The sequence below is a fragment of the Carex rostrata genome, chromosome 11, assembly GCF_964058835.1.
Source record: "Carex rostrata chromosome 11, lpCarRost1.2, whole genome shotgun sequence".
NCBI classification, from domain to species: Eukaryota; Viridiplantae; Streptophyta; class Magnoliopsida; order Poales; family Cyperaceae; genus Carex; species Carex rostrata.
Window position 1 is genome coordinate 1,644,463 of NC_135928.1, and position 25,884 is coordinate 1,670,346.

A 25,884-nucleotide genomic window follows, 5' to 3' on the forward strand; every position below is an offset into this window, starting at 1 on the left:
AGGGAAACAATGACTTTTTTTTATACTGTGTGCTGAATAATAAACATCCGACAAAATGATTTATTTTGAGTTGACAATCTAAAGACATAACAAATAAAAAATAATATAACCATCATTTTATTTTCTCTAAATTTTGTCATTATAAATAAGCTGGCTATCTATATATAAATTGTCCCAACATAGAAACATAAGGAAATTTATCACAATAAAAACATATGGGTAAAATATGCACATGAAAAGAAAATTTCTAGACCAAGCAAACACAAATATATTATAGCCTTTTATAAAAATAAAATCTAAGAATATATACGGTCTACACTATTTAGACTGCGTCGCAATTAATATTAGAGGAGGGATCATACAACTTTTTTGGTGACACCAAATTACACTTTTCATTTACAAAGTTTTCAAAGTTCAAATAGTTGATCCAAACCGTTCAACATAATGGATATATTAAAATGTGCTTGCAGATGAAATTTTACATTTTTTAGAATTTTTTTTACTATTTATTAAGTATTTAACAAAATCGCTACATTCAGATCATTGAATTTTTGTATCCATCTTAATAAATAGTAAAAGAATTCAAAAAAATGTAAAATTTCATCTGCAAGTACATTTTAATATATTCATCATGTGGAATGGTTTGGATCGACTGTTTGGACTTTAAAAATATAGGGTGTAATCCGGTGTCACAAAAAAAATATATAATTGAATTCCTCCTCTTAATATTTATTGTTCAATAAATATCAATTATATTATTCTTTCATCCCATATGATCCAACAGTAAGCCGTAAATTATATATATAGACTGGCTAACACCCGAAATTTTTAAATATACCATATTAAAAAAAAAATCAAATAACAACATTTTTTTGAAAAATTCGAATTTTGACATGGTCGCATTCCGTAGGTGCGACCACTTTTCTGGGCCGGCATCTAGGAGATGCGGATCATAAATAGGGGGCCGCATCCCCTAGGTGCAGCCCCCCCCCCCCCCCCTCCTTTCCTGTGGCAGTTCAATCTGAATGAAAAAGAAAGAAAAAAAAGAGGGGGTGGCCTCATCTAGGAGATGCGGCCCCAGAAAAGTGGTCGCACTTACGGAATGCAGCCATGTCAAAATTCAAATTTTTCAAAAAATGTGGTTATTTGATTTTTTTTTTTTAAATATGTTATTTTTAAAAATTACGAACTAACACACTTTCATTATAATGCCTTTATATACTTTCGATTTTCAAAATCTATTGAATCAACTTCAAACAACAAATTCAAACCATTACCCTTAATATATATTAAATATTAATACTCAATACTGTAATATACATTCAAAAATCAATACTCTAACAGCAATATGCGCACAGAATGAGTTTTATATTGCATATATTTACAACCATTTTTACAATCATCATTCTTTTTCTGAATGGAACTCTAAAAGTACCGATTTATATCATTTCAGCTGAAGTATTATAAAAACAAGAAAAATCAGTGTTAAGAAATCACTACATCAATTAGTAATTTTAACTTAATTGATATTTTTAATGTAATACAAACAAAAAGTCCATAATTTAGGTTCTAGCAGAAAGAGACAAAAGCTAAAAACCCTAGCCACCACCACATCCAACCTACCTCCGTACCGCCTTTTTCCTTTCCAGCCCGTTCCTCCCCTCTCTCCGCCTCCACCCCACCACCTCCGCTAGCAACCCACATCTCGTCCTCCGTCCTTTCAGTGTGGAGTATAGAGACCGGCAACAAGCTACCTCCGCTCTACTACTCCTGTCAGTGGGTCACCCCCTCCTCTCCACCTCACGCCCCCATCACAAATTTTGCACCTTCTCGTTGTCATTTACACTCTTTGGGAGAAGAGAGAGTTGGCAACGATAATCCTAGCCGCTAGCTCTTTTGTCCTCCTCCACCCACGAGTTTCAAAGAAAGCTGGCAACAATAGCCCTAGCCACCAGCTCTCTCGTCTCCTAGCATCTTTAACTCTCCCTCCAACACCTCCGCTAAACAAAACTCTTGATAGGGAAGGGGAGGCCGAGCCGACCTCCCGCACCCGCAAACTTATCGAAAAAAGAAAGATGATGCCCCCTTTTCTCCGGTCACAGGCCAATCAATGCTGAAGGTCGTTGATATCTACTATTGATGGAAAGAGTTTGTTTTATTTTGTTATTTTAATTGTTAAATGTTAATGTTCGGATATTGATGTTGATATAGTTTGATGTGGATGACATTCTGAATGTAGAACGATGATGTAATTTATGTTCAACTAATAAAATTATACTTAATAACTATTCTCAAGGTTTAAAAAAAACATTCTTAATGTAATATAAAAAGACACCAAATTTTTCACTCATACACATTTAACAAATTAATTTTACCATTCTAATTATTTTTTGTTATTGAAAAACTTCGAGTATAGATACATTATGAAGACATTAAATGAAGGTTTTGAACTACATTGTTTCTAAAATTCAGGAATAATTAGGAAAAAAAAATGTAGATGCCGTAATTTCCAAAACTAAGTCCAATTACAAGCCTTTGCCTTGATTTTCCTTCAATATGTGTATAGATTGCTTATATTGGTGAATACCTGATGGATACTTCCATAATTCATGTAACCTTTTATTTATTTATATATTTTCTAATGATAGGTATGACACTTTGGACATCCAATGATCATATCCTCTTTCTTTTTTTTCTTTTTTCTTTTTCTTTCTCTTGCTCTTTTTAATATCAAAAAGTAAAATTAGGAGCAAGTTAATGCAACACTGATAGTTATATGTGTTTTGTCAATTTGGATACTTTATATAAAAGTTATGAAAGAGACATTTGATATAACTAGCAATATTTGTTGGGTACTTTGAAAAATTAGATGTAATGTAGAACTTATTAATGAAAATAACATTTGATAAACTGCAGTCAAGGATCCCCCTCGTGACTAGATTTTTGATCTGATGTGCTTCCAACTTATATAATAAAGTCCTAGATAACGAAATATAAATTATTTAAAAATAAAGTGTAACGCATGCAAGCATTAATTGACCTTAAGTGTTGAAACTCTGGTCAGATCAACCAAAAAAAATAAAAAAAAATCACCTAGCATGTATGTATAATTGTTAAAAATATTTAATCACGACACTTTTTTGAACTTATTGGAATATTAAATATTAAATGAGGTAGAACAGGAGCTACTGTGATTAAATATTTACATGCAACACCAGAGTATACATATTTCGGTTGATAAATTAACAATCAACCATACTTCAATTTTTAATAGAATGATAAGTGGTTTATTTAACCAATTGTATGCTTTATTTGAAAGCAAAAAAAGAAAACCTTAAATACAAAATTGGAGTATCATCAGAGAACTAATTTAGAAAACAGAGCAAGTGAAACCTATCTGTGACGTACATTAATAATTAAATCGATTTGATCGATTTAAAATATGTGCATTTACACACCGCAAATGATTTCGCAGAATTAATTTAACATGTTTTAGAAATGTTATATTTTGGTATAACATTATTTATTCTTTATTCCGTGTCGATGCATTGTACTTTTTCTTACTTAAATTATTTCCTTTTACACCAAATTAAATTTGTTATAAATACCTTATAGGAGAGAACAAGTCTAAACATAAAAATATATTTGTGTCTCATTCTTTATTGCCACGTTGAAATTTTGTTTTCATTTTTTTTAAGACCGTTAAACACAACAGTAGATTTTCCCTCCATTTTGCATGGGTAACCTATGCAATGGATTATTTTACCAATGAATAGGGGCGGAACTATACTTTCAAACTATAAGAATCAATCATACAAAAAAAATATTCACAGAATGAAAGTTAATTTTACAATATCATGAAATTTTACTCTAAAATTATATAGAAAATCATATATATAAATGCAATTTTTTTTTTCAAAAAATGAGGATCAAGACTTCATATCATCAATGCAAATCCGCCTCTGCCGGTGAATATGATCTATATAAGATATGTACTAATTTAGATAAGATTATAAATTCGAAATATAATACATAATAACACATACGTAAGTTGAAAGATTTTAACGCTCATCTCATGCCCAAAAAAAAAAAATAATAAATAAATAAATATCATCACTATTTGGAAGACTCTATTGTACTGAAATGTGGGCCTGTTTAATTATGGTTGGTTAAGCATTGAACAATTCTTGCGATGGAGATTTTAGCTAAGAAAGGCTGATTAGGGATAATATGAATTCCCTTATGGATGGGATTTACAGGGACTTACTGAGCTCTGCTGCTGTAGTCGGAATAAGTGTTTTGTGTTTTGTTATTCTGTAAGAGGAATTCAAAGATGTAAACTTTTTACTTGGGTGGTTTTTGTTTTGGGTGGTTGACTGGTTGGCTGGGGCCTGGGGTTGGTGTCGGTTGGTTTACTAGTCATGTGTTGATTGGATTGTGGGTAGTTTTGGCGATAATGGCCAATTGTGTTTTCTCTATAGTTGCTGACTCTATAATTGATTGGATTGTGGATTAGTAATAGCCTAATAGGCAATCATGGCATAACTGTAGATTTTGTACAGTGACATGAACATGAACTATATATTGTCTCTTTATGAAGAAATTTAAGTTCAATTTTTAAAAATAATATTTAAAAGATGTTAGATATACTGAACTTTTTTAATTAAAAAAATATCAATATTATTTATTTTAAAAATATAATAATAATAATAATAACTTTACTTGACAAATTGCATTATTTTATCATTGACAAAATCAGAAATTCAAAAAATAATAATTATCATTCGAGAAAGGTTCGGAAGAAATCTATTTCTAAGCAAATCCGCATCCTCTTTTATCGAGCTATACAATTATAATTCAGATCAATTCAGTCCACACCTATAACACACGCAGCTCTTTAATATTAATGAAGATTTAAATTGAATAGTTCATATCTTAACTCAAAATTTGAGTTAATTCAGAGGATATGAATTCTTTCTAAGCTGGTTTGAAGGGTGTATACTTTTTCCTGGCATTTCATGGGCAACGGTCAAAGGGAACCTGGTAACGGGTCTCTCACGTTGTTTTCATAGCGTCAGACCATCAGTCATTTAATTCTACCTATTTCTCTTTAAATCTTTTTTAAGTTTAGAAAATTAAAAAAAAAAATCAAATTATCAGAAAAGTAATTGATTGCTTTTTAATCTTCGATATATATATAGATGGAACGGAACCCACCGAGGCCATGCTAATGGGATCATCAAAGTAAAGCTCGGTCTCAGAATTTTCCGAAAGTTGGAACATGTCTCGTGGCAGAAAATTAGAAAATAATTAAAAATAAATCATTGATTCGGTTTCAATAAAGATCAAACAAATTTGCGGATTCTCTTTTCTTTATCTTTTTCACGCCGAGCCCCACTGAGAGAGGTCAAGAATCCGTATAACCTTAGATACCTGAGGTGCAAGCTGAAAATTCAGACTATTTTTCTAGCTTGGCACAAATCTCAAAGCAACCCCCTACAGTCACAATAGGAACTGAATTGAGTTTAATTTGAATAGAATTAATATGGACCGTTCGTTGTTTTTTTAAATTGTACCTGGGGGGACACAAACTCAGAGGCCAATATGACCAATAGAATAGTTCAGTCTGATTGTTTTCACACTGTTGTTGGTATAATAAAATATGAAAACAGTAGAATTAAATTATTAATTTGTTTTTTTTTTTACTTTTTTCTAATAGAATCGAAACATTAATAATATTCTGTCCATTTATCAAGGAAAAAATAATAAATCTTATTTTCCGAATTCAAATTGATTTTTCAATCTCTAAAAACAAAAACAAAAAAAATGTTTCCCTTTGAACTCATATGAGGCATGATCCCGTGACACATCGCAATCAGGCAGATGGTAAGGGTTAGAAGTCGGAACCTCTACAATTGTTTAATATATTTCATGCTATCATTTCTTAATGACGGTACTTCAAAATGAATTTAAATTTAAGAAAATTCATTTACTTGCATGGTTAATCTATCCTTTTATATTTGATGACGTGAAATGCGAAAATGAGCGATAAACATTGAAAAATATTTTAGTTCTGAAAATAAGAAGTTAGCATTTATTATTATAAAATCGTTTGAATTCAGTAACTCAAAATTACGATATGTGTAAAGGATTTTCAGACAAGAAAAGGCTCACTATTAATTATAGTGAAATTTATAATTTTATAGTCCGTTTTCTTTCTATTTGGTATCCTGTTATTTTATAAAAAAAAAGTAATGCATACCATTTCTTGCTATATGAGGTCAAGTGAACCACAGTGTCCATTCCAGAAAACTTTTAATATATTATAATTGCATGGTGACGAGCAAAAAATTTCTTGTATTTTAAGTACCATGTGGTACTTTCTTTTTATGCTTAACTATATTGTTTTGAATGCGTACATAACTCCATAAAATCAATAGAGTGAGTCTATAGTAGCATGCATAGTACGGTTATTAGTTCATAATACGGATCAATAATTTTATTTTTCAAAATTCTAACAGTCGATCTAAACCGTTTAACATGATCTCCGTATGAATATGTATTTGCAGACCGAATTTTATAATTTTTTTTACTATTTTTAAGATAGATAGAAAATCGTTGTTTTTGAATGGTCAAGAATTTTCAGATCAAGTGATTTTAAAAATATAAAATTTGGTATGCAAGTACATATTCATATGAGGATCATGTTGAACGGTTTGGATCGACCGTTAGGATTTTAAAAATAAAAATATTGATCCGTATTACGGACCAATCCGTACTATACATAGTACTAGTGTTCTAAATAGCTAGCTATAGCTGCGCTATAGTTTTTTCGGACCCTAAAAGCTATGGCGCTATGGGCAATATATAGCTAGTTATCGGCACTATAGCTAGCTACTTAGTGCAATTGTTTTTTTTTTTTAACTGTCCCGCTATACCGCTATAATCGCTATTTAAACCATTGCATAGTACCATAGACTCGCTCAAATCATTATATTATTTTGTTATGTAATTGTCCTTTATTTTTGTTCTATTAGATAAAACAGTTCACTTTATGTGAGAAGAATTAAAAATGTTAGTGCAGTAATACGTCTTTGTGTATCTACTCTCTACAAAGAGGCGTATGTTTAATTTTTAAAAATAACATCTAAAAGATATTGTATGTAAAATAGCCTTTGATTAAAAAAAATGTTAGGAGAATTAAGAATTATTGATATCACTTGTTTATTTTAAAAAAAAAATTTTTGTTTCTTGTAAAATTTACGGTCTAAAGCTTTATTTTTGTTGATCTTTGTTTGACATTACACAATATATTATATTGAAGAAACATTCCTCTCTTTCTCATATATATCTGTGTAATATTATATTGAAGAAACATTCCTCTCTTTCTCATATATATCTTTTAGTGTCTTAGTAGTTAGTACATTGAAAATTATATTTTAATGTCTTAGTACATTAAAAATTTGTACCTTTTCAACATAAGATTCTTGAATCCTATTTTCATGTTTCAAGGAAATTCATTTTGGGGCAAATCTTGGTCACCATTTGTAATGAGTAACCATCTCTCATGAAAGATTAATTTAATTTAGTAGGGAATAGATAGTATTGTAGAACATTTAATTACAGATGATTGGTAAGGTGGTTAACAGGAAAAGTCACTGGTGAGGATAAGTCTTATTCAACAAGTCTAAATGTCGGAGGAATCTTGACCCAAATGTATCCTGTCACAATCGTTAATTTTCCTTATAAAAATATAGGCCTCTTTGACTAGAGAAAACAAAGATCTCATATTGTCATCTAGCAGGCCCATAGGCCTAAATTGGGAATTTCATATGTTAAGAGGTCCTATCATTCCATCGTCAATACTCAATACCAAAGTCTCGAGACAAATTAAATTAGATAAAAATTGAATTCGAATCATATCAATTACCAGGAATTCGCATCCTCTCAGATATCTCAACTTTTGCTTATTTTTTTTAAAAAGCACAAATATTACTGGTCCCCTGTCTATCCCCAAAAAGACACCGAACACGTCGGTCATGCAAAAATTGAGATATATATACACACACAACTACGAGCTGAATCGTACCAGTGAGTTGGAAATTTTTTTCAGATTCTTCATGTAACGAGATTATTCTCTCATGATGAGCACATGAAGGGATGGTAAAAAAAGTTGAGAAATTTTTTGATCTTATTCCGGTAACGAGCTAAGAAATGAATCGAACCAGTATGAACCAAGTTAAATTTGAATTAGCTCATAATGAGCTGAATCAGAATCAAATGAGCCACAAGCTACATTTTTTTTTTTTTTTTGCAAATCCTACTAAAACAATTCATTATGTAATAAATAGAAGAACAAATAAATTTGTTCTTTGAGCTTACAATTGTTTTCTTTAGATCAAAACTCTAAATATGCAGCTTTTTGTAAGTCGAAGGATTGAAATACGTCTAAGTAGAAATTTATCAACATCATAGTACCGCCAGAAATACATATATATGTACTTTTTTGGATCTCATGTACCTTAATTTTTTATTTATTTCTGTTTTCGTATATTTATGTTTGTAACATTGTCTTATTAGTGTACACGAAATGCTAACTTCATTGGTTTTATCTCTCTAGAAATATATCCAATCCAAAAAAAAAAAAATAATAATAAATGTACAGTCAACCAATTTAATCAGCATCGTCATGTTGTTAATTTCTCGAGCTTTGACAAGTTTATTCCTCTTCTCATATTTGACTTGTTTTCATTGTTTTTTGTCCTTAAGCAACAAGCAACCAGACTACCAGAGATATCTTTTGAAATTGAAAAATAAATCTTCAGAAAAAAAAAATTGATTGATTATTTTCTTGTTCTTTGAAAAACTGGTGGAATCCAATAGTTTTCGAATAACTCAGAAATCTACACTTGGTGAACCCGTACTTTTGATGCAGTTACATGTATATTTCAAACAAAAAAATAATCATTTTCTTTCCCAAAAAGTTAAATTTTAATATCTAAAAAAAGTAAAAAACAAATCAACAATTAGCCTTTTTGTTGTGTTTGCTTGTGACTTTATACTACCTCTGTACAAATGAAGGTAGTGCGTATCCTCTGAGATATCTCATATTTTGCGTAACCGATGTGTTCAGTGTCTATTCAGGGATAGCGCAAGGGCCAGTATTATTGAGCTTTGAGATTCTTGCAAAACGTATTTGAACGGTTGAGATTTTCCAAAAAGTCATGCAAAATATGAGATATATCATAGGATGCGAATTCAAATGAAGGGGGAGGGGAAGAGGCATACATCGCCCCCTTTCTTCATTAAACAAAAAGAAAAAGAAAACAATTTAATGATCATCATCAATTATGACAATACGTTGATTCGACGAAACTCTTTCTTAAAATTTGAAAGATAAAGGAGGATATATTTTGACCGGGCATTTTTTACTTCATACAAAGTACACAGTATATAGTTTTCAGTTTTCACTCTATTATCTATGCTTTACATAAATTAAAAACTGTCAAAATGTGTAACCGATAAAAAAACAGAGAGGAGGTTATACACACTACAAATCAGAGAATCAGCGTTTTAGAAAGAAATATTTTAATTACCAAAGATGAAAAAAAAAAAAACTAATTGAGATCAAGAAAAGATTGGGGGGAGACCGAGAGAGGGGTGGTAACTGGTAAATACAACTCTTCAGTCTCCACTCCAGAAAATCGATCATGGGATTACATTTTAGATTTATAAAAAAAATTTGAAAAAAATTACTATTGCACCAGCTTTGTACTCGACTATGTACCAGATGTGAAATAAACAACTGACATATCAACAGAGATGAACACAACACAAATTACAACTAATGTGGCGTATTAAATTGAGCCGAATATGCAACGTCACACGTATTGAGGCCCGTTGAGTTACTGCTACGCTGACGTGTGTCCACACTAGAACGACTAGAGCATTTTTGAACCACTAGATACCATAAAATTGAGAAATAAAAGTGATGTGAACTGTTTGATTCGTCGACACTTAAGAGAAAAAAATCATTATAGAGGCAAACTTTCGAAACTCCACTATAATAATAAAACTCTCTCTCTCTTTCTCTCTCTCTCTCTCACACACACACACAATTTTGAAAATCCTTGTATTGCAATAATTTTATCATAATACAATACTTGTATCATATTTATGCAATTTGACAGGAATATATGTCTTTTAAATTTTCTAAGAGGTCAATTCTCTAAAAGACTAGCTTGACTTTCACGTCCTAATTTATTATAAAATAGTTATGAAACCGTCGATCCCTAAAAGAGAAGAGAAAGAAAGAAGAAAATAAAAAAAAAACATAAATAAAAAGAAAGAAAGAAAACAATTTAAAAGAGAAAAGACAAATCAGAAAAGAGAAACTTGGAGGCTGCCATTATCAAAGTAAATGAAGAAAAAAGGGAAACAGAGCTGGCTTAAAAGTAGCTAGGGCCCAAAAATAAAGGAAAATGGAAATAGCGCTTTGAGGCGAAGAAAAAAAAGGAAGAGAAATAGGCTGGCGAAAGGAAAAGGAGAAAAAGCTAGACCGAAGGAAAGAATGATAAGGAACGGGCCTACTAAAATAAAAAGACAAAAGCGGATTGGGCCCTTGTTTATTATATAGGCTGAACCTGGTTCATCAACACCGTGCCCATTTGGAATGAAGAGAACGTCTTCTGCCCCAGCCCGCCGAAGGAAAAGTAAAATTGCGAGCGATGTAAAATGGGTTAAAAAGGAAAACAACGGAGAAAATTGGGAGAAGAGAAAACGCCGCCTCCTACAAACCCCTTGCACCCGATGGAAGAAGAAGATGAGAAGAACGTGGGTATGGCTTCAAATTCAGTCACTGGCCGCTAGCATCCTAGAGATGAGGGAAAGACCGAAAGAGGGATGAATCATGAATTCCTTGATTTTTACTTAATCAACGGAGCAGAGAGAGGCTTGACAGGTCAATCTGATGACATGGAAAGATGGCGGGTGTTTAAACGTCAAGAGGATGATGTCTGGCCGAAAGAATATTCGAAAGAAGTGGACTCTGTGAAGATATATACACACTGTTGAACTTGTGCCATTGACAGCCGCTGTCAATGTATTTCAAAAAAAAAAACAACCCCTAAATTGACTAAGCTTAACTAGTCCTCTGAACAGTGTAGTATAACGAATTGGAAGTCCCGAGGAAGAAAATAAATTATTATATTTCTAATTTTGCATGCGGAACAGTAGTAGAACTTTTCACTGTCTTTACCAGCTTGCAGGAAAAAAAAATAGACTCAGTGAACTATACCCCTAAATTGACACATCTGCCTTTGAAACAAAAAATGCAATTAAAAATATGAAACCCATATTGGAGCGAAACAACTATTAACTATACTTACCAATTTACAAATCGATGAATTATAGAAAAAGAAAGAAGGAAATCAATCTCCCAAAACAGAGATCAACCCCCTCAAGTGACCTATATTAATCTAGCTGAATTCACCACATCGACATTGCACGAAGTCAGTTTCTACATGCCAGGAGAAAATGAAAAAGAAATCAAAGAAAAAGAAGCACAAACCATGCTTCGAAGCTACCACTTTAAAGGGGGTTCTTCCCTTCCCAGCATACCCCTTTCCGCCTTTCACCATTGCACCGATCGAAAATTCGCCTTCGACCTCGAGAGCAAACCTTGTGATTAGGGTTTATACCTCTCCACATACAGTACGGTTAATGCACGCTATTAGAATTAGAATATTAGATACTTGTTATATCTCAGAATAAAGATTAGTGCAAGACTAGCCAATTTTTGAATTAGTGGTTGAGAAAATTGAGAGAAGAGAAAACGCCGCCTCCTACAAACCCCTTGCACCCGATGGAAGAAGAAGATGAGAAGAACGTGGGTATGGCTTCAAATTCAGTCACTGGCCGCTAGCATCCTAGAGATGAGGGAAAGACCGAAAGAGGGATGAATCATGAATCCCTTGATTTTGACTTGGTCAACGGAGCAGAGAGAGGCTTGACCGGTCAATCTGATGACATGGAAAGATGGGGGTTGTTTAAACGTCAGAGGAGATGTCTGACCGAAAGAATATTCGAAAGAAGTGGCCTCTGTGAAGATATATACACACTGTTGAACACTTGAACTTGTGTATTTTTAATTTTTTATCCGTTGAAAAGGTAAAAAAGGAATTTCCTTTTGATTATTAAAAAAATTAACATGCACAAAAGACGTATCAATGAATCATATCATAAGAACGTCATCATCCCTAAAATTTACAAATATAATCCTTTTCGGCCCAATTCTGATAGCTAATTATAGCTAATGCTTCAGATAATAAATTACAGTTTAGTTTCTGATAGGTAATCCTTTTCGGCCCAATTGGTTATATCAGATTACACTTGAGTTTCGGCCTAATTCTGGAAATTAAGGGTCTGACTAAATAGACACAAAAGATCTCTTCTAAATTTTTGTAAGATAACGAGATATGGCTTCGTCATAACAGCAAGCTTGTATTGTTCACAAGCAACCAGGACTACAAATAACAAAGCTACCAAGTACTACAGACAGATTCAGTTAAAGAGAAAAATCAAGAAAGATATACACATATATAACATAAACAACAACAAAAGAAATCCTGTTCATGTACTCTAATTTTTCTCCACTTCACGAAAGACAAAGAACCTACTTTCGATTGACAAGCTCTAATTTTTCTTTTAACAGATGCTGCAAATTATCAAAGAGAGTAGTAGGGTCTATAAATAGGTAATTGAATTCTATCAAAAATAAATGGCACTTGAACCAGCAATTAAAATATTATTTTGGTAGTTACTGTATATATATAAGCCTATACATAACAAATATCACCCATTTAATAGATGTTGCACTCTAAGATAATTCTCCTTTCATAAAATGGTCTTTTCCTGGCTTCCTCATGTTTAATTGCATCTGGGCTTAATCACTAAAACATTGAAATTTCATTTATATAAAACAAAAAATGCTGGTACCATTGGCAATCACAACTGATTTTGACATGTACAAGAAGCAGAGGTTAAACAAAAAAAAAAAAAAAAAAAAATAGGGACTAGGCCTATTAGAAACATTTCAAGGCATGATTTCAAGCACTATGCAAAATGTCAAATATCACTTGTACTGCTTTGAAAGTAATATATATATATATATATATAGAGATAGGCTAATGTGCTTCCATAAGCACTTGGCCCGAAGTGCTGCCACTCCATTTTCGATTTTTCAAAATCCAAACAGTCGATCCGAACCATTCATCTTGTTCTCCATATTAATATCTGCTTGGAGACCAAATTTTACAGTTTTTGGAATTTTTTTGCTATTTATCAAACCACTTTGAAAATCGCTGATCCAACGGTGGCTTGCCAAACAGTAAAATCAGGGGTTCACCGTTGGATCAGCGATTTTCAAAGTGGCTTAATAAATAGCAAAAAAATTCCAAAAAATGTAAAATTTGGTCTCCAAGCAGATATTAATATGGAGAACAAGATGAACGGTTCGGATCGACTGTTTGGATTTTGAAAAATCGAAAATGGGGTGGCAGCACTTCGGGCCAAGTGCTTATGGAAGCACATTAGCCTATCTCTCTCTCTCTATATATATAGTGGTTGGCTAAGATCAAAGTGGTAGTTCCTGAGCTTTGGTGCTACCAATTCGTTTTTCAATTTTTAAAGTTTAAAACGTCGATCCGAACCGTTCAAGTTGTTCTCCATATTAAATTGTGCTTAGAGACCAAATTTTACATTTTTCTGAATTTTTTTACTATTTATTAAGTCACTTTGAAAACAACTGATCCAACGGTGGCTTCTGATTTTACTGTTTTGTTAAGCCACTGTTGGATCAGCGATTTTCAAAGTGGCTTAATAAATAGTAAAAAAATTCCAAAAAATGTAAAATTTGGTCTCCAAGTAGATTTTAATGTAGATTAAACATCTAACTTTTGGGATTTGTTTGAACATCACAAATTACGATATTGCCCCGGCAGCACCTTCGCTGAAATGCTGCCGGCAGCAATTTAGCCGTGCCCTATATATATATATATATATCATATAAGCACGTAGGATGCATAAGATGTATCGACGTTTTGTGGGCTTCATACATTAAATCCTTTCCAAACAACAACTAAGCCTTTAGTCCCCACATGAAATCCTTTCCAAAGTCCAAACAAAAATAATAACAGTAATAAACTTTACCAAAGAACAGAAAGGTGAACTTACTGAAAGTGGAGGTGCTTTACTTGGGAAGCTTGACCTTAGAGAGATTAGAAAGAGCCTCCTTGATAGGCTCTTCATTTTCGTATCTGTTTTCCTATTCAAGCAACAAAGCAGTAAATTTTTTTTATATATACAATCAATAGTAGGACATCTTTTTCCTCGTGTTTTATCCAGAAAATTCCCCCTTCGATTTCAGTAAAATATCAATCCACTTAGGTAACAGTACATACATTATACAAGCTATTTTAGGGTTACTTAGCCATGAAGATACAGAATGACATCAAAACAAATACATTCATTAAGAGAGAGTACCTTGAGTGAGGGTATAAGAGCATAAACCTCCTCCATAGTCTCAGGCCCACTATTTGCAATCATGCATATCTGCATTCATCCCAAAAGAAAAAAGAAGTTAACTAATTAATACATACACTAAAATAGGAAAGAAGGATATTAGGATGCAGAACTCACCTCGCCATCATTGACCCCACAGTTCTTAAGAGACCTAAGCTTCAAGTTAAAGGATTACACAACGGGGTATTAATTTTGCAGTAATGACTTATTATTGATATATAAAATGATACAGAGGTGTAAACTGAGGGTGACAAGGTAGGAAGGAGGAGGCAGCGGCATTAGAGGGAGGTTAATATAAAATGATCCAGATGTGTAAATCTAGAGGGAGGTTCAATTCTGCATCATTGCAGGTTCAAATCTCCCATATACCCTTGCAAAATGAGAGTAACTAGCTAGTACCCGCATTATATTCAAAATAACTAAACGACCTCTTGAGACTTCATCTCAACTAGTAGAAGAGATGATGATAATTCTTTTATTAAAAAAGAGGTGAGGATATATGGAATTTTTGATACCTTATTACACAGAATATATGTAAATTTTCTACTTTTCCAATAAAATAAAAATAGTGAATCATGACAAGGACAAGGATACTCCAGCACATCTTTGACAGATTTTGTGTCACTATACTGTTTTCCCTCTTTAGTGTATTGGTATGCCTTGTCAAATGACCTGTTAAAAATTTAAGATAATGTTGTCAGCCACTATTTTAATTTGAAGTACTTTATGTAGGACCATAGTTTAAAAGGTATGGCTCTGTGTAATGTTATTGTATGGGCAAACTTGGGCATTTGCAACAACATCATAAAATAAGTAGAACAACACTTTGCTTCTAAAAAATACAGATACAAAGGTAGTAGGGGCAAAAGGTTGACAGCTATTTTAAAAGGTGGGTATCAAAATATGGCAATTTTCAAACAAAAAGAAAGCAAACAAGCAAAGGAACATTGAATATTTCTCACGCTCCAACTAAGAATCAGCAATTTAAGCCTGGAATAAGGGCCAATGAGATGTAGAGATAGAAATCTACATTGTGGTTTGGCCCAAAACAAATACTAAAAGGACCTTTAGCAATATCAATGACCAATTATCATATTTAGAAACAATATCAAACAATATCATATTTAAAAGACCCAATATCTGAGAGACATAATGTAACTTCAGTTCTAATATGATATTTTTGCTCCCATGACCAAATTAAACCAACATCAAGCCAAACAGATTTAAATTTGGGTTCCAAGTCATATCAATTCTTTGAGTAAAAGATTAGTACAGTTAGCATAACAACAACTAATGGCAATTTTATGTTCATGTTCAACTCAAAAGGTTAGTTTGGACAGTTCAGTCATATTTTCAAATATGGTAAAATGCTGGCTCAAGAAAAGGGATACATACAGAGGGAATTTTATTGTGGGGTCCTCTGACAAGATAACCATCTGCTCTTGTATTTGTTGAAGTATATCAGCCGCCTCACAATCCATAACCACCCTGGCTCCACTAGGAGTCTCTGTAAGAAAAAATTCATATCTTTTTTAAACAAAGATGAGCTAATATTAATAATGTACAGTATTTGCTACATCCACTAGAATCAATAAATAATGATAAAGATATTGTAATTAAGAACTAGATTTAATAGTAACAACGAGATATCAGAACTTACCCAGTTGGAGCTTTACATCAGTGTCTCTTTTCGGAGGTTTTTTAGAAGATGAATAGACGCCCCCCTTTCCACCAGCCTTTCCAGAACTAAACCCCTTACCATCTTTTCCTGATGTTCCTTGTACAGTTTATATTATGTTTAGTTGCACAGTAAGAGTAACAGAGCTAAATTAAGGTACAATTGTATGACCTGTGCAAAATTGGAATTAATGGAGGACCAAAACGCATCATTCAAGCTTGTTTTACACTTAAGTGAGGTTAATTTGGCATAATTTTGGCCTTGTTACAAGTTACAAATAGCACTGGCAATGACTGGACCATACTTTAGCTTACCAGACACATTAGTTTAGCATACAAATAAGACAAATTCAAATTAGATAAAACTAATACCTTTCAAAGACAATTTTCCATTTGATTTAGAGAAATCAATCTCTTCGATAAAACCTATCAAATGAAAGAAAACACAATTGCTTTCTTAATAGTACATAATGAATAACGTATTCTAAAACAAGCATTACAAGTTCGACCGGCAACAACATCAGATACAGTAAAATATTGTTTTTCAACCTCAATTAGACCAAAATTAGGCTCAATACCTCCTCCATTATGTCCTAATAGAGCTTAAATTGTGCAACCAAGCCTCAATTTTAAAGTAACTTTATGTAATTAACCCTCAATTGTACAACCATGTTGCATTCAACTCAGTTTCACCTCATTCAGCCACAACTCACTCCTAGCAGTATCAACAAGTTGCACACCAACAAAAGGAAAGAACAGAGAGAAAAAGAGCAGTTCCCTAATCATCCAAGCAGTATTGCAACTATAACTAGCAATATCAAGGTCTTTACAGAGAACCCTATGAGCTAGTATAAGAGGAATCTTTTTTTTCTTGTAGTAATAAACAGGAAACAGACAAATACATGCGAGATAAATGTACCTTCGGAGTCAGAATCTGAGTCTATCTCGACAGGTGATGCATTCACTGGCTCTCTCTCTCTTCCACTTGAAGGCCCTGTTTAAGCATGATAAAGATAATTTATCCTTTATACATAACTCATATTCCTAAATTGACTAAGCTTAACTAGCCCTCTGAACAGTGTATTATAACAAATTTAAAGTCCCGACTGAATTTGTAGGAAGAAAATAATTTATTCTATTTCTAATTTTGCATGCTGAACACTAGTATATCTTTTTGTTGTCTTCACCAGCTTCCAGAAAAAAAAAACCAAAAAATAGACCCAGTGAACTTCCAGAAAAAATTGACTCATCTGCCTTTGAAACAAAAAATGCAATTGAAAATATGAAATTCATATTGGAGCGAAACAACTATTAACTGCACTGATCAATTTGCAAACGATGAATAATAGAACGTACAGTACTTAAACCGGCTCACAAAAAAGATTAAAGAAAAAAAAGAAAGAAATCAATCTCCCAAAACGGAGATCAAACCCCTCTGAGCGACCTGTATATCTAACTGAATGCACCACATTGACATTGCACGAAGTCGGTTTATACATGCCAGGAGAAAATGAAAAAGAAATAAAAAAAGAAGCACAAACCACGCTTCGAAGCTACCACTTTAAAGGGGGTTTTCCCCTTCCCAGCAGGATGACCCTTTCCGCCTTTCTCCATTGCACTGATCGAAGATTCGCCTTCGACCTTGAGAGCGGGGAGAGTGGAAGGAGAGGAAGAGCGGAGGCGATGGCGAATTTTATTGAGCGGAGGCAGAGGCGGTAGGAAAGAATGGCCCGCGCGACGCGGGGATGAGTGCAGGGACTGGGTTTACGTCGCCTCCGCTCTTCCCTCTCGTTTGTCTAGGGTTTACGATGGCGCGTCGCCAGAGAAGGAGGTCGCGCGTCGGGTTTAGGTCTAGGTTAGGTCGCAATTTTTTTTATTTTTTTTATACATAATAGTAAAGGACTCGCATAGTTGCATTTAGTGTTGGGACGGGCGGGCAGGACCGCGCGGTCCGGGTATACCCGGGCACGGACACGGACACGCCTCGGGCACGGGTAGTGGTTTGCTAAACCCGTTAGGGGTTGAACCCGTTTTGCCCGGCCCGTACCCGTTACCCGTGGTATCCGTATCCGTTGCCCGGGTACAAACGGGTAGACGGGTACGGGTAATAAACGGACCGGACAACATAATTTTGAAAAAAACCCGTTGTACCCGTACCCGTCTACCCGCCAACCCGTACCCGCCTACCCGTACCCGTCTACCCGTACCTGACCCGTTACAAAATTTGAATTTCAAAATTTTTTTGGCGGCACCCCTATAGAATTCAGATCCAGTGCAATACCTTACTGAGTAGAATGAGATCTGAGTCATCAATTTTAATTTGGCATGAATCTCAAAACGGACCCCTATATCTAAACTCCATCCGGGATATGTCCTTTAACTTGGCACGAATCTCAAAGCATAAAAATTCAGAAAAAAACAGAAAAGAAAAAAAAAAAAAAAAACCCGCCCGTACCCGTCAACCCGCAACGGGTACGGGTAATAAATGGGTAGGGTAGAGGTTTTGGGAAAACTACCCGTCTACCCGTACCCGTCCTACCCGTCTACCCGCCCTACCCGTTACCCCTAACGGGTCACGGGTAACCCGTTAGCAAACCACTAGGCACGGGTATGACGGGTACTAGGGTATACGGGCACGGGTATCTCGGGTATTTTTTTTTTAAAACCATACCCTACCCGTCCTATACAAGTGCCCGTTGTACCCTTAACAGGTAGGGCAATCCAGGTACAGGGGGCGGGCGGTCCGGGTTTTTTTTTTTCTGTTTTTTTTTTTTTTAACAATTTAAATAGTTCAATACTTCAATATCAAATAGTGTGTATTAGTGTATATATATATATATATATATATACATAAAATGACTCGGGTAGGTCCAGTCCGATCTGTTTTTTTTTCCTGTTTTTTTTTGCTATTTTTTTTCTGTTTTTTCTTCTGTTTTTTTTTTGCTGTTTTTTTGCTGTTTTTCTTTTTTAACAGTGTCGTATAAATGTTATTACGTGTTTATAATTCGACTTTTAAAATCTGAATAGTTCAATATCAAATAGTGTGTGTATATATATACATAAAATTATCAAGTCACATCTTTATAATTCCTAAATAAATAAAATTTGTAACTTATATATATAAATTATTCTTGCCAAAATTTGTATGTTTATTCGGCTAAGTACAAATGTATTTATTTATTTCTTTACACGAGTCATTTTATTTTCAAATTCTCATTCTAATTATATAGTTTCATAATTTATTTATATCTCGAAATTTTTAGTTTACATTTTAAATTGATAATATATTTTCTAAACGTTCATTTATTTTCAATAGGTTAAATAGAATATAATAAAAAATATCTTAAATCAATTACTTTAAAACAATAAAATATAAATTAAAAATTTCTTAAATCAATTACTTTAAAAATAATTATGAATTATTTTAAAACAATAGAATAAAAAATAAAAGTTACACTCCTCCTTTATTCCGGACTTGGGACCGGCTATGTAAAATAACATAGGCGGAGTTCTAACTTTTTTTTTTGTTAGTAATTCTTCTTTAAAATGAATAATTTAAAAACTAATTGAAATGTTTAGAAATTTATAATTTAAAAAATAACCATAAATATTAAAAGAGGTTAGAAATTTATACCGATACTACCTATCTAGAAGTTCTTATTCCTATACCATTCTTCGCTCTCTTCTGCACCGTCTGAATCCGAATTAGCCTGGTGCCGCGCCTCGGTACCACTTTCTTCAGTGTCGACTTCGGATGATGATGCTTCAGGCACATGTTGTCTGCGTACTTCAGCTTGAATCCAATCTTTCAAGCACACAAGTCTCTCAAAAACATGTAGACCCAACTTACTGCGTTTATCGGAGAGGATCCTATTCGCCGAACTAAAACAACTTTCAGAAGGGACCGTTGACACGGGCACAGCAAATACGTCGCAGGCTATCATCGCCAGCGTTGGAAAGGCCCTTTGATGCCTCCTCCACCATGCCATGACGTCAAGTCCATGTTCACTTTCGTTCATCATCGATACATAGGTCACTATCTCGCTTGTTGTTTGTGGTTCGATCTCCGACTGAAAATCTGCTAACAAATCACCACTGCTAGTGCTCCTGGAAGTGAAACTATTAAAAACAATTTAAAAATTAGTGGACAAATAATGTATATATTAATATATTATAAATGATAAAGATTAAAAAACACATGTATATTTATATTCATACCTAGGGGTGGCACGGGACAAAGACGGGTTTTGGTGGGCACTCATTCTTGAGTTGTATATGTTAAACATCTCTTCGAACTTCGAATCCACGTATGCCTCCACCCTGGTATTGTCTAAACATAGATTATCTTTGTATCTTTGAATTACTTTGATCGTGTAAAACTTCTTATATGCCGGGTTGAGGCAGTTCGCGATAATCGTGACGAGCGGTACATCTTCCCAATATTTTAGAAACTTTTATTTCATGGCATCTACGATTGGCGTGAGAGATTTATCGTGGATTTCAGCTTGTTCCAAATGACAATACACCTTGGATATGTCATAGAGATGTCTGAGCAACAGAAATGACGTCGGTGAGTATGAGCAGGATAGTTGTACGGTTGCTGAAAAAAAAGGTTCCAAGAAAATTGCATAGCATTTGTAGTTGCTCCTATTCTCCGTCGGTGAGTTCCAATTGTAGTGCCTCGGGGGTGGAGCTTCTCAAAAACTCCCCTATGACAGCTTTGTAAGGAATGCATCGGTTCAATAACCTATAGGTAGAGTTCCAACGGGTATCTATATCCCAAGGTACTTTCAACTTGTCAAGTCCATATTGGACACACAGAGACCCAAACTGTTGTTTTCTTTCTTGGTTTGAAACAACGTGTTTGAGAGCATTTTTAAATTTAATTATCAATAGTTTTACGGCTTCTGTTTTAAGACCCGCCTTCACGACGAGATTAAGTATGTGGCAGGCACACTTTTGGTGAAACATTTCACCATTCATGATCGGGTTTAGTGACCGTTTAAAAATCTCAATGGAAGCTATGTTGTTGCTCGCATTATCGAATGAGATAGAAAAAACCTTGTTAGCCATATCCCTCTTAAGGTTATATTCTTCTAAAACGGAAATAATGTATTTGAAAATTACATTTGCAGTGTGCGGGGAATCTAACACTCCAAAACTTAATATCTTTTTTTGTAATAACCAATGATCATCGATCCAATGCCCGGTAACACAAGAGTACCCAAGTCCATGTTTACCGGCAGTCCATATATCGGATGTCATTGAGACCTTATTGTTTTGGTATGCAAATAGAGCTTTAAGATCATCTTTTTTAGAGAGAAACTGTTTTTTTATTTCACCAACCATCTTTTTATGATGCATCCTCTTGTACATTGGTTGGCCTAACCCTCGAATGCATAACCGGGAAAAACTCATGCAACTACACATACTTATTGGTTGTTCTTTATGGGTAATGTACCAGGCCAATTCACTAAGCATTTTTTATTCATCGAATTTTGGGTTGGTTCTGGTACCATCCGCATTAATAAGGGTTTGGATTTGTCTCGGTTCAGCATCTTCACTTGGTTCCCCACCCTTTCTTTCATGCATTTCGGAATGTCTCTTAAAACTAGTCATACCACTAGCTTGTTTATACTCAAAAGTTTTTTTGCAACCTTTTACCTTACAATCTAGAATGTGCATAATACCTTTTTTATCTCTGGTAATATCATAAAATCTCGCCCACGATTGATTGTATTCGGGAGGAACTCTTTCTCTTTTAGTCTTCTTTCATGCTGGTGCTTTTCGGGGTCTACTTGTCGAAGGAGCCACAACTTCTTCTTGAATTTCAGGTTCAGCTGTCGAAGGAGGACCTCCTGTAGGGGCAGTGTCAGTGAATTGACTCGATGCTACAGAAGAAGAGCCCATGCCTCCATATGTATACGGTGGTGTCGGTTGAAGTGATTCTTGTGGAATGAATACGTTTGGATCGTTTGAAGTATAATATGGTGGCGGTGCACTCATTTGTGGGGGTTGTTGATAATTTGTTTGGAGCATTTGGTCCCTTCTTTGATAATCTTGTGGATAATTTAGTGGATAATTAGGTGGTGGCATTTGGGAGGAAGAACTATCAAGATAATTAGGCGGATAATTTTGTGGATAATTAGATCGTGGCATATCAGGGCCAAAAAGTGAGGCCGACAATCTCGAGGCAAAATCTTCATCCGAGTCGCGATGAGGAGTTGTCATATTTTAAACCTATTCAAAAAAATAAATCTAATCTATTTAAAAATAAATCTAACATTTTCAAAAATAAATCTAACATTTACAAAAATAAATCTAAAAAACAGAAATTAAAAAACAGAAATTAAAAAACAGAATTTAAAAAACACAAATTAAAAAACACAAATTAAAAAACAGAAATAAAAAAACAAAATTTAAAAAACAAAATTTAAAAAACAGAAAATAAATCTAATCTATTTAAAAATAAATCTAACATTTTCAAAAATAAATCTAACCTATTTAAAAATAAATCTAACATTTACAAAAATAAATCTAACCTATTCAAAATAAATCTAACATTTTTAAAAATAAATCTAACATATTCAAAATAAATCTAACATTTACAAAAATAAATTAAAAAAACAGAAATTAAAAAACAGAAATAAAAAAAAACAGAATTTAAAAAACAGAATTTAAAAAACAGAAAATAAATCTAACATATTTAAAAGTAAATCTAAAAAACAGAAATTAAAAAACAGAAATAAAAACAAATTTTGAAAACAAAATTTAAAAAACAGAAAATAAATCTGATCTATTTAAAAATAAATCTAACATTTTCAAAATTAAATCTAACCTATTTAAAAATAAATCTAACCTATTCAAAATATATCTACATTTTAAAAAAAAGATCTAACCTATTCAAAACAAATCTAATTACTTCACATGTTTTCAAAAATAAATATAACATATTTTTTAAACCTATGAAAAATAAATCCGAATTTCAAAAATAAAATCTAGCATCAAAAAAAATTTAATTACTTTACATCTAACAAATCTAACATAAACTAAATAAATCTAACATATTCAATAAATCTAACAAATCTAATTACTTAACAAATTTAACAAATCTAACATAAAATAAATCTAACAAATCTAAATACCTAATTACTTAACATCCAATAAATCTACATAAACTAAATTTACTCTACAAAAATAAATTAATCTAACATGAAATAAATATAACCTTTAAATATCAAGGAAAAATCTTGCGGGAGGTCCTGAACTTCATAATTTCGATACCTTCGTAATTTCGTTTGCGTATTTGTAGAAGGAATTAAATGTACAACTATATATTTTTTTAACAATAAATTTAAAATTTGAGAATAATAGAAATTTAGATTAAGAGAATGAGAGAATGAGAATTGAGATGGAGATGTGAAAATGAAGGGAGGAAGAGAGGTATTTAAAGAAATTTTGATTGGAGGGATAAAATTTAAATTTTTAATTTTTAAATTTTTAAAGAATAACAGGAAAAAAAAAACATCCCATCTGTTCGGTCCGGTCCGGTTCGGGTGGGTCCGGATGGGATGGCACCGGGTGGGGTGTGAAATGAAATTTGAATTTGGGTTTTTAAATTTTGAATTAAATACGGGTATCGGGTAGTCGGGTATGGTCGGGTACGAATTGGAAGTCCCGAGGAAGAAAATAAATTATTCTATTTCTAATTTTACATGCGGAACAGTAGTATAACTTTTCACTGTCTTTACCAGCTTGCAGGAAAAAAAAAATAGACTCAGTGAACTATGCTCCTAAATTGACCCATCTACCTTTGAAACAAAGAATGCAATTAAAAATATGAAACTCATATTGGAGCGAAACAACTATTAACTGTACTTACCAATTTACAAATCGATGAATTATAAAAATAAAAAAAGGAAATCAATCTCCCAAAACAGAGATCAACCCCCCAAATGACCTATATTAATCTAGCTGAATTCACCACATCGACATTGCATGAAGTCAGTTTCTACATGTCAGGAGAAAATGAAAAATAAATCAAAGAAAAAGAAGCACAAACCATGCTTTGAAGCTACCACTTTAAAGGGGGTTCTTCCCTTCCCAGCATACCTCTTTCCGCCTTTCTCCATTGCATCGATCGAAAATTCGCCTTCGACCTCAAGAGCAAACCTTGTGATTAGGGTTTATACCTTTCCTCATACCGTACGGTTAATGCACGCTATTAGAATTAGAATATTAGATACTTGTTATATCTCAGAATAAAGATTAGAGCAAGATTAGCCAATTTTTGAATTAGTGGTTGAGAAAATTGCGAGAAGAGAAAACGCCGCCTCCTACAAACCCCTTGCACCCGATGGAAGAAGAAGATGAGAAGAACGTGGGTATGGCTTCAAATTCAGTCATTGGCCGCTAGCATCCTAGAGATGAGGGAAAGACCGAAAGAGGGATGAATCATGAATCCCTTGATTTTGACTTGGTCAACGGAGCAGAGAGAGGCTTGACAAGTCAATCTGATGACATGGAAAGATGGGGGGTGTTTAAACGTCAAGAGGATGATGTCTAACCGAAAGAATATTCAAAAGAAGTGGCATCTGTGAAGATATATACACACTGTTGAACTTGTGTATTTTTATCTGTTGAAAAGGAAAAAAATAATGTTGTTTTGATTATTAAAAAAAATAAACATGCACAAAAGACGTATCATATCATAAGAGTGTCATGATCCCTAAAATTTACAAATATAATCCTTTTTTTTTCCCAAATCAGCAAGTTAGAGAATTGTCATTCAAATAAATCTCATATTATTTTTATTTCTGCAATTAGTTCTAATATCAGTCGAATTTATTAGTTTTGCAATTTTAAGTTTTACATTCTTACAATTGTCAACTGCAAAATGATGCGACATTTTTAGATTAATTATTGTTTTTCGAAATTAGCAATTACTTCAAATCTCTATAATATAATATTTTTCGAAATTAATTATTGTTTTTCGACATTTTTAGATTGTAACAGCTACATCAACATTTTACAACTGTTTTGATAGTTCACTATAGGCACTCTAATTTTTGTTCCAAAATTATTTCTCCAAATTCGATTTTTATTAGATATAACATTGATATCCACACCTATGCAACTCATGAAAATTAGAGCATATGGAAAATGGACGCTGTGATGGCCTAAAATTTAAGATAATTAGATCTTAAAATAAATAAATAAATTATCTTGAAGAAATGCCTATGTGAAATTTTACAATAGTTGCAGATGTCCTGCACATAAATTTACTATTATTTCTGCAAAAGCAAGGAAGAGAAAGAAACCGAAAGAAGTTTGGTAAGCATCATGAGTGTAATCTGTACAATCAACAATACAAATTGGCGTTGTGTGATTTGACGAAGCGTGGTCCGCCTCTAAAAAAAAATAAAACTACTACCATTTGCAAACCTGCTAAGCTTTTTATTATCCAACAAGACATTTGGATCATGCTTACAACTTTTCTTAGCGCAAACGCCTAAAGAAAGTAGGCAGTGTCAAAGCACAAAAAAGAAAAGAAAAAGAAGTGAGTCATACATGTATTATCGAAATGAAAACGAAAGCATGAACTTCATTGAATAATAAAAAGTGAAA

The 25,884-nt window shown here is 33.2% G+C and overlaps 1 protein-coding gene across 3 annotated transcripts; it reads right to left on the minus strand.

Annotated features, from left to right (window-relative positions):
• Positions 1-12,507: 12,507 nt before the first annotated feature.
• On the minus strand, positions 12,508-18,005 carry LOC144562036 (DNA-directed RNA polymerases IV and V subunit 4-like). Of its 3 annotated transcripts, none has more exons than XM_078311163.1 (10): positions 17,799-18,005; positions 17,177-17,251; positions 16,630-16,683; positions 16,241-16,348; positions 15,976-16,087; positions 15,175-15,252; positions 14,698-14,731; positions 14,542-14,610; positions 14,233-14,323; positions 12,508-12,715 (listed from the first exon to the last, which is right to left on the minus strand). In XM_078311163.1, the coding sequence occupies exons 1-9, from the start codon at positions 17,869-17,871 to the stop codon at positions 14,249-14,251; spliced, it is 678 nt and encodes a 225-aa protein (XP_078167289.1). In that variant the 5' UTR covers positions 17,872-18,005; the 3' UTR covers positions 12,508-12,715; positions 14,233-14,248. The 3 variants fall into 3 exon arrangements, with proteins under 3 accessions (XP_078167289.1, XP_078167287.1, XP_078167288.1); XM_078311161.1 differs by having other exon boundaries at positions 16,241-16,357; XM_078311162.1 differs by lacking the exon at positions 12,508-12,715 and adding an exon at positions 12,752-12,950 and having other exon boundaries at positions 16,241-16,357.
• Between the last annotated feature and the right edge of the window lie 7,879 nt (positions 18,006-25,884).

Bases quoted from the DNA above. Each gene is read 5' to 3' on its own strand.
- LOC144562036 (XM_078311161.1), bottom strand. From the start codon at position 17,871: ATGGAGAAAGGCGGAAAGGGTCATCCTGCTGGGAAGGGGAAAACCCCC. The intron at 16,684-17,176 runs GTACATTTATCT...TTCATTTGATAG, and splicing joins CTCAGATTCTGACTCCGAAG to GTTTTATCGAAGAGATTGAT. The intron at 16,088-16,240 runs GTAAGTTCTGAT...TTTTTCTTACAG, and splicing joins TGATGTAAAGCTCCAACTGG to AGACTCCTAGTGGAGCCAGG.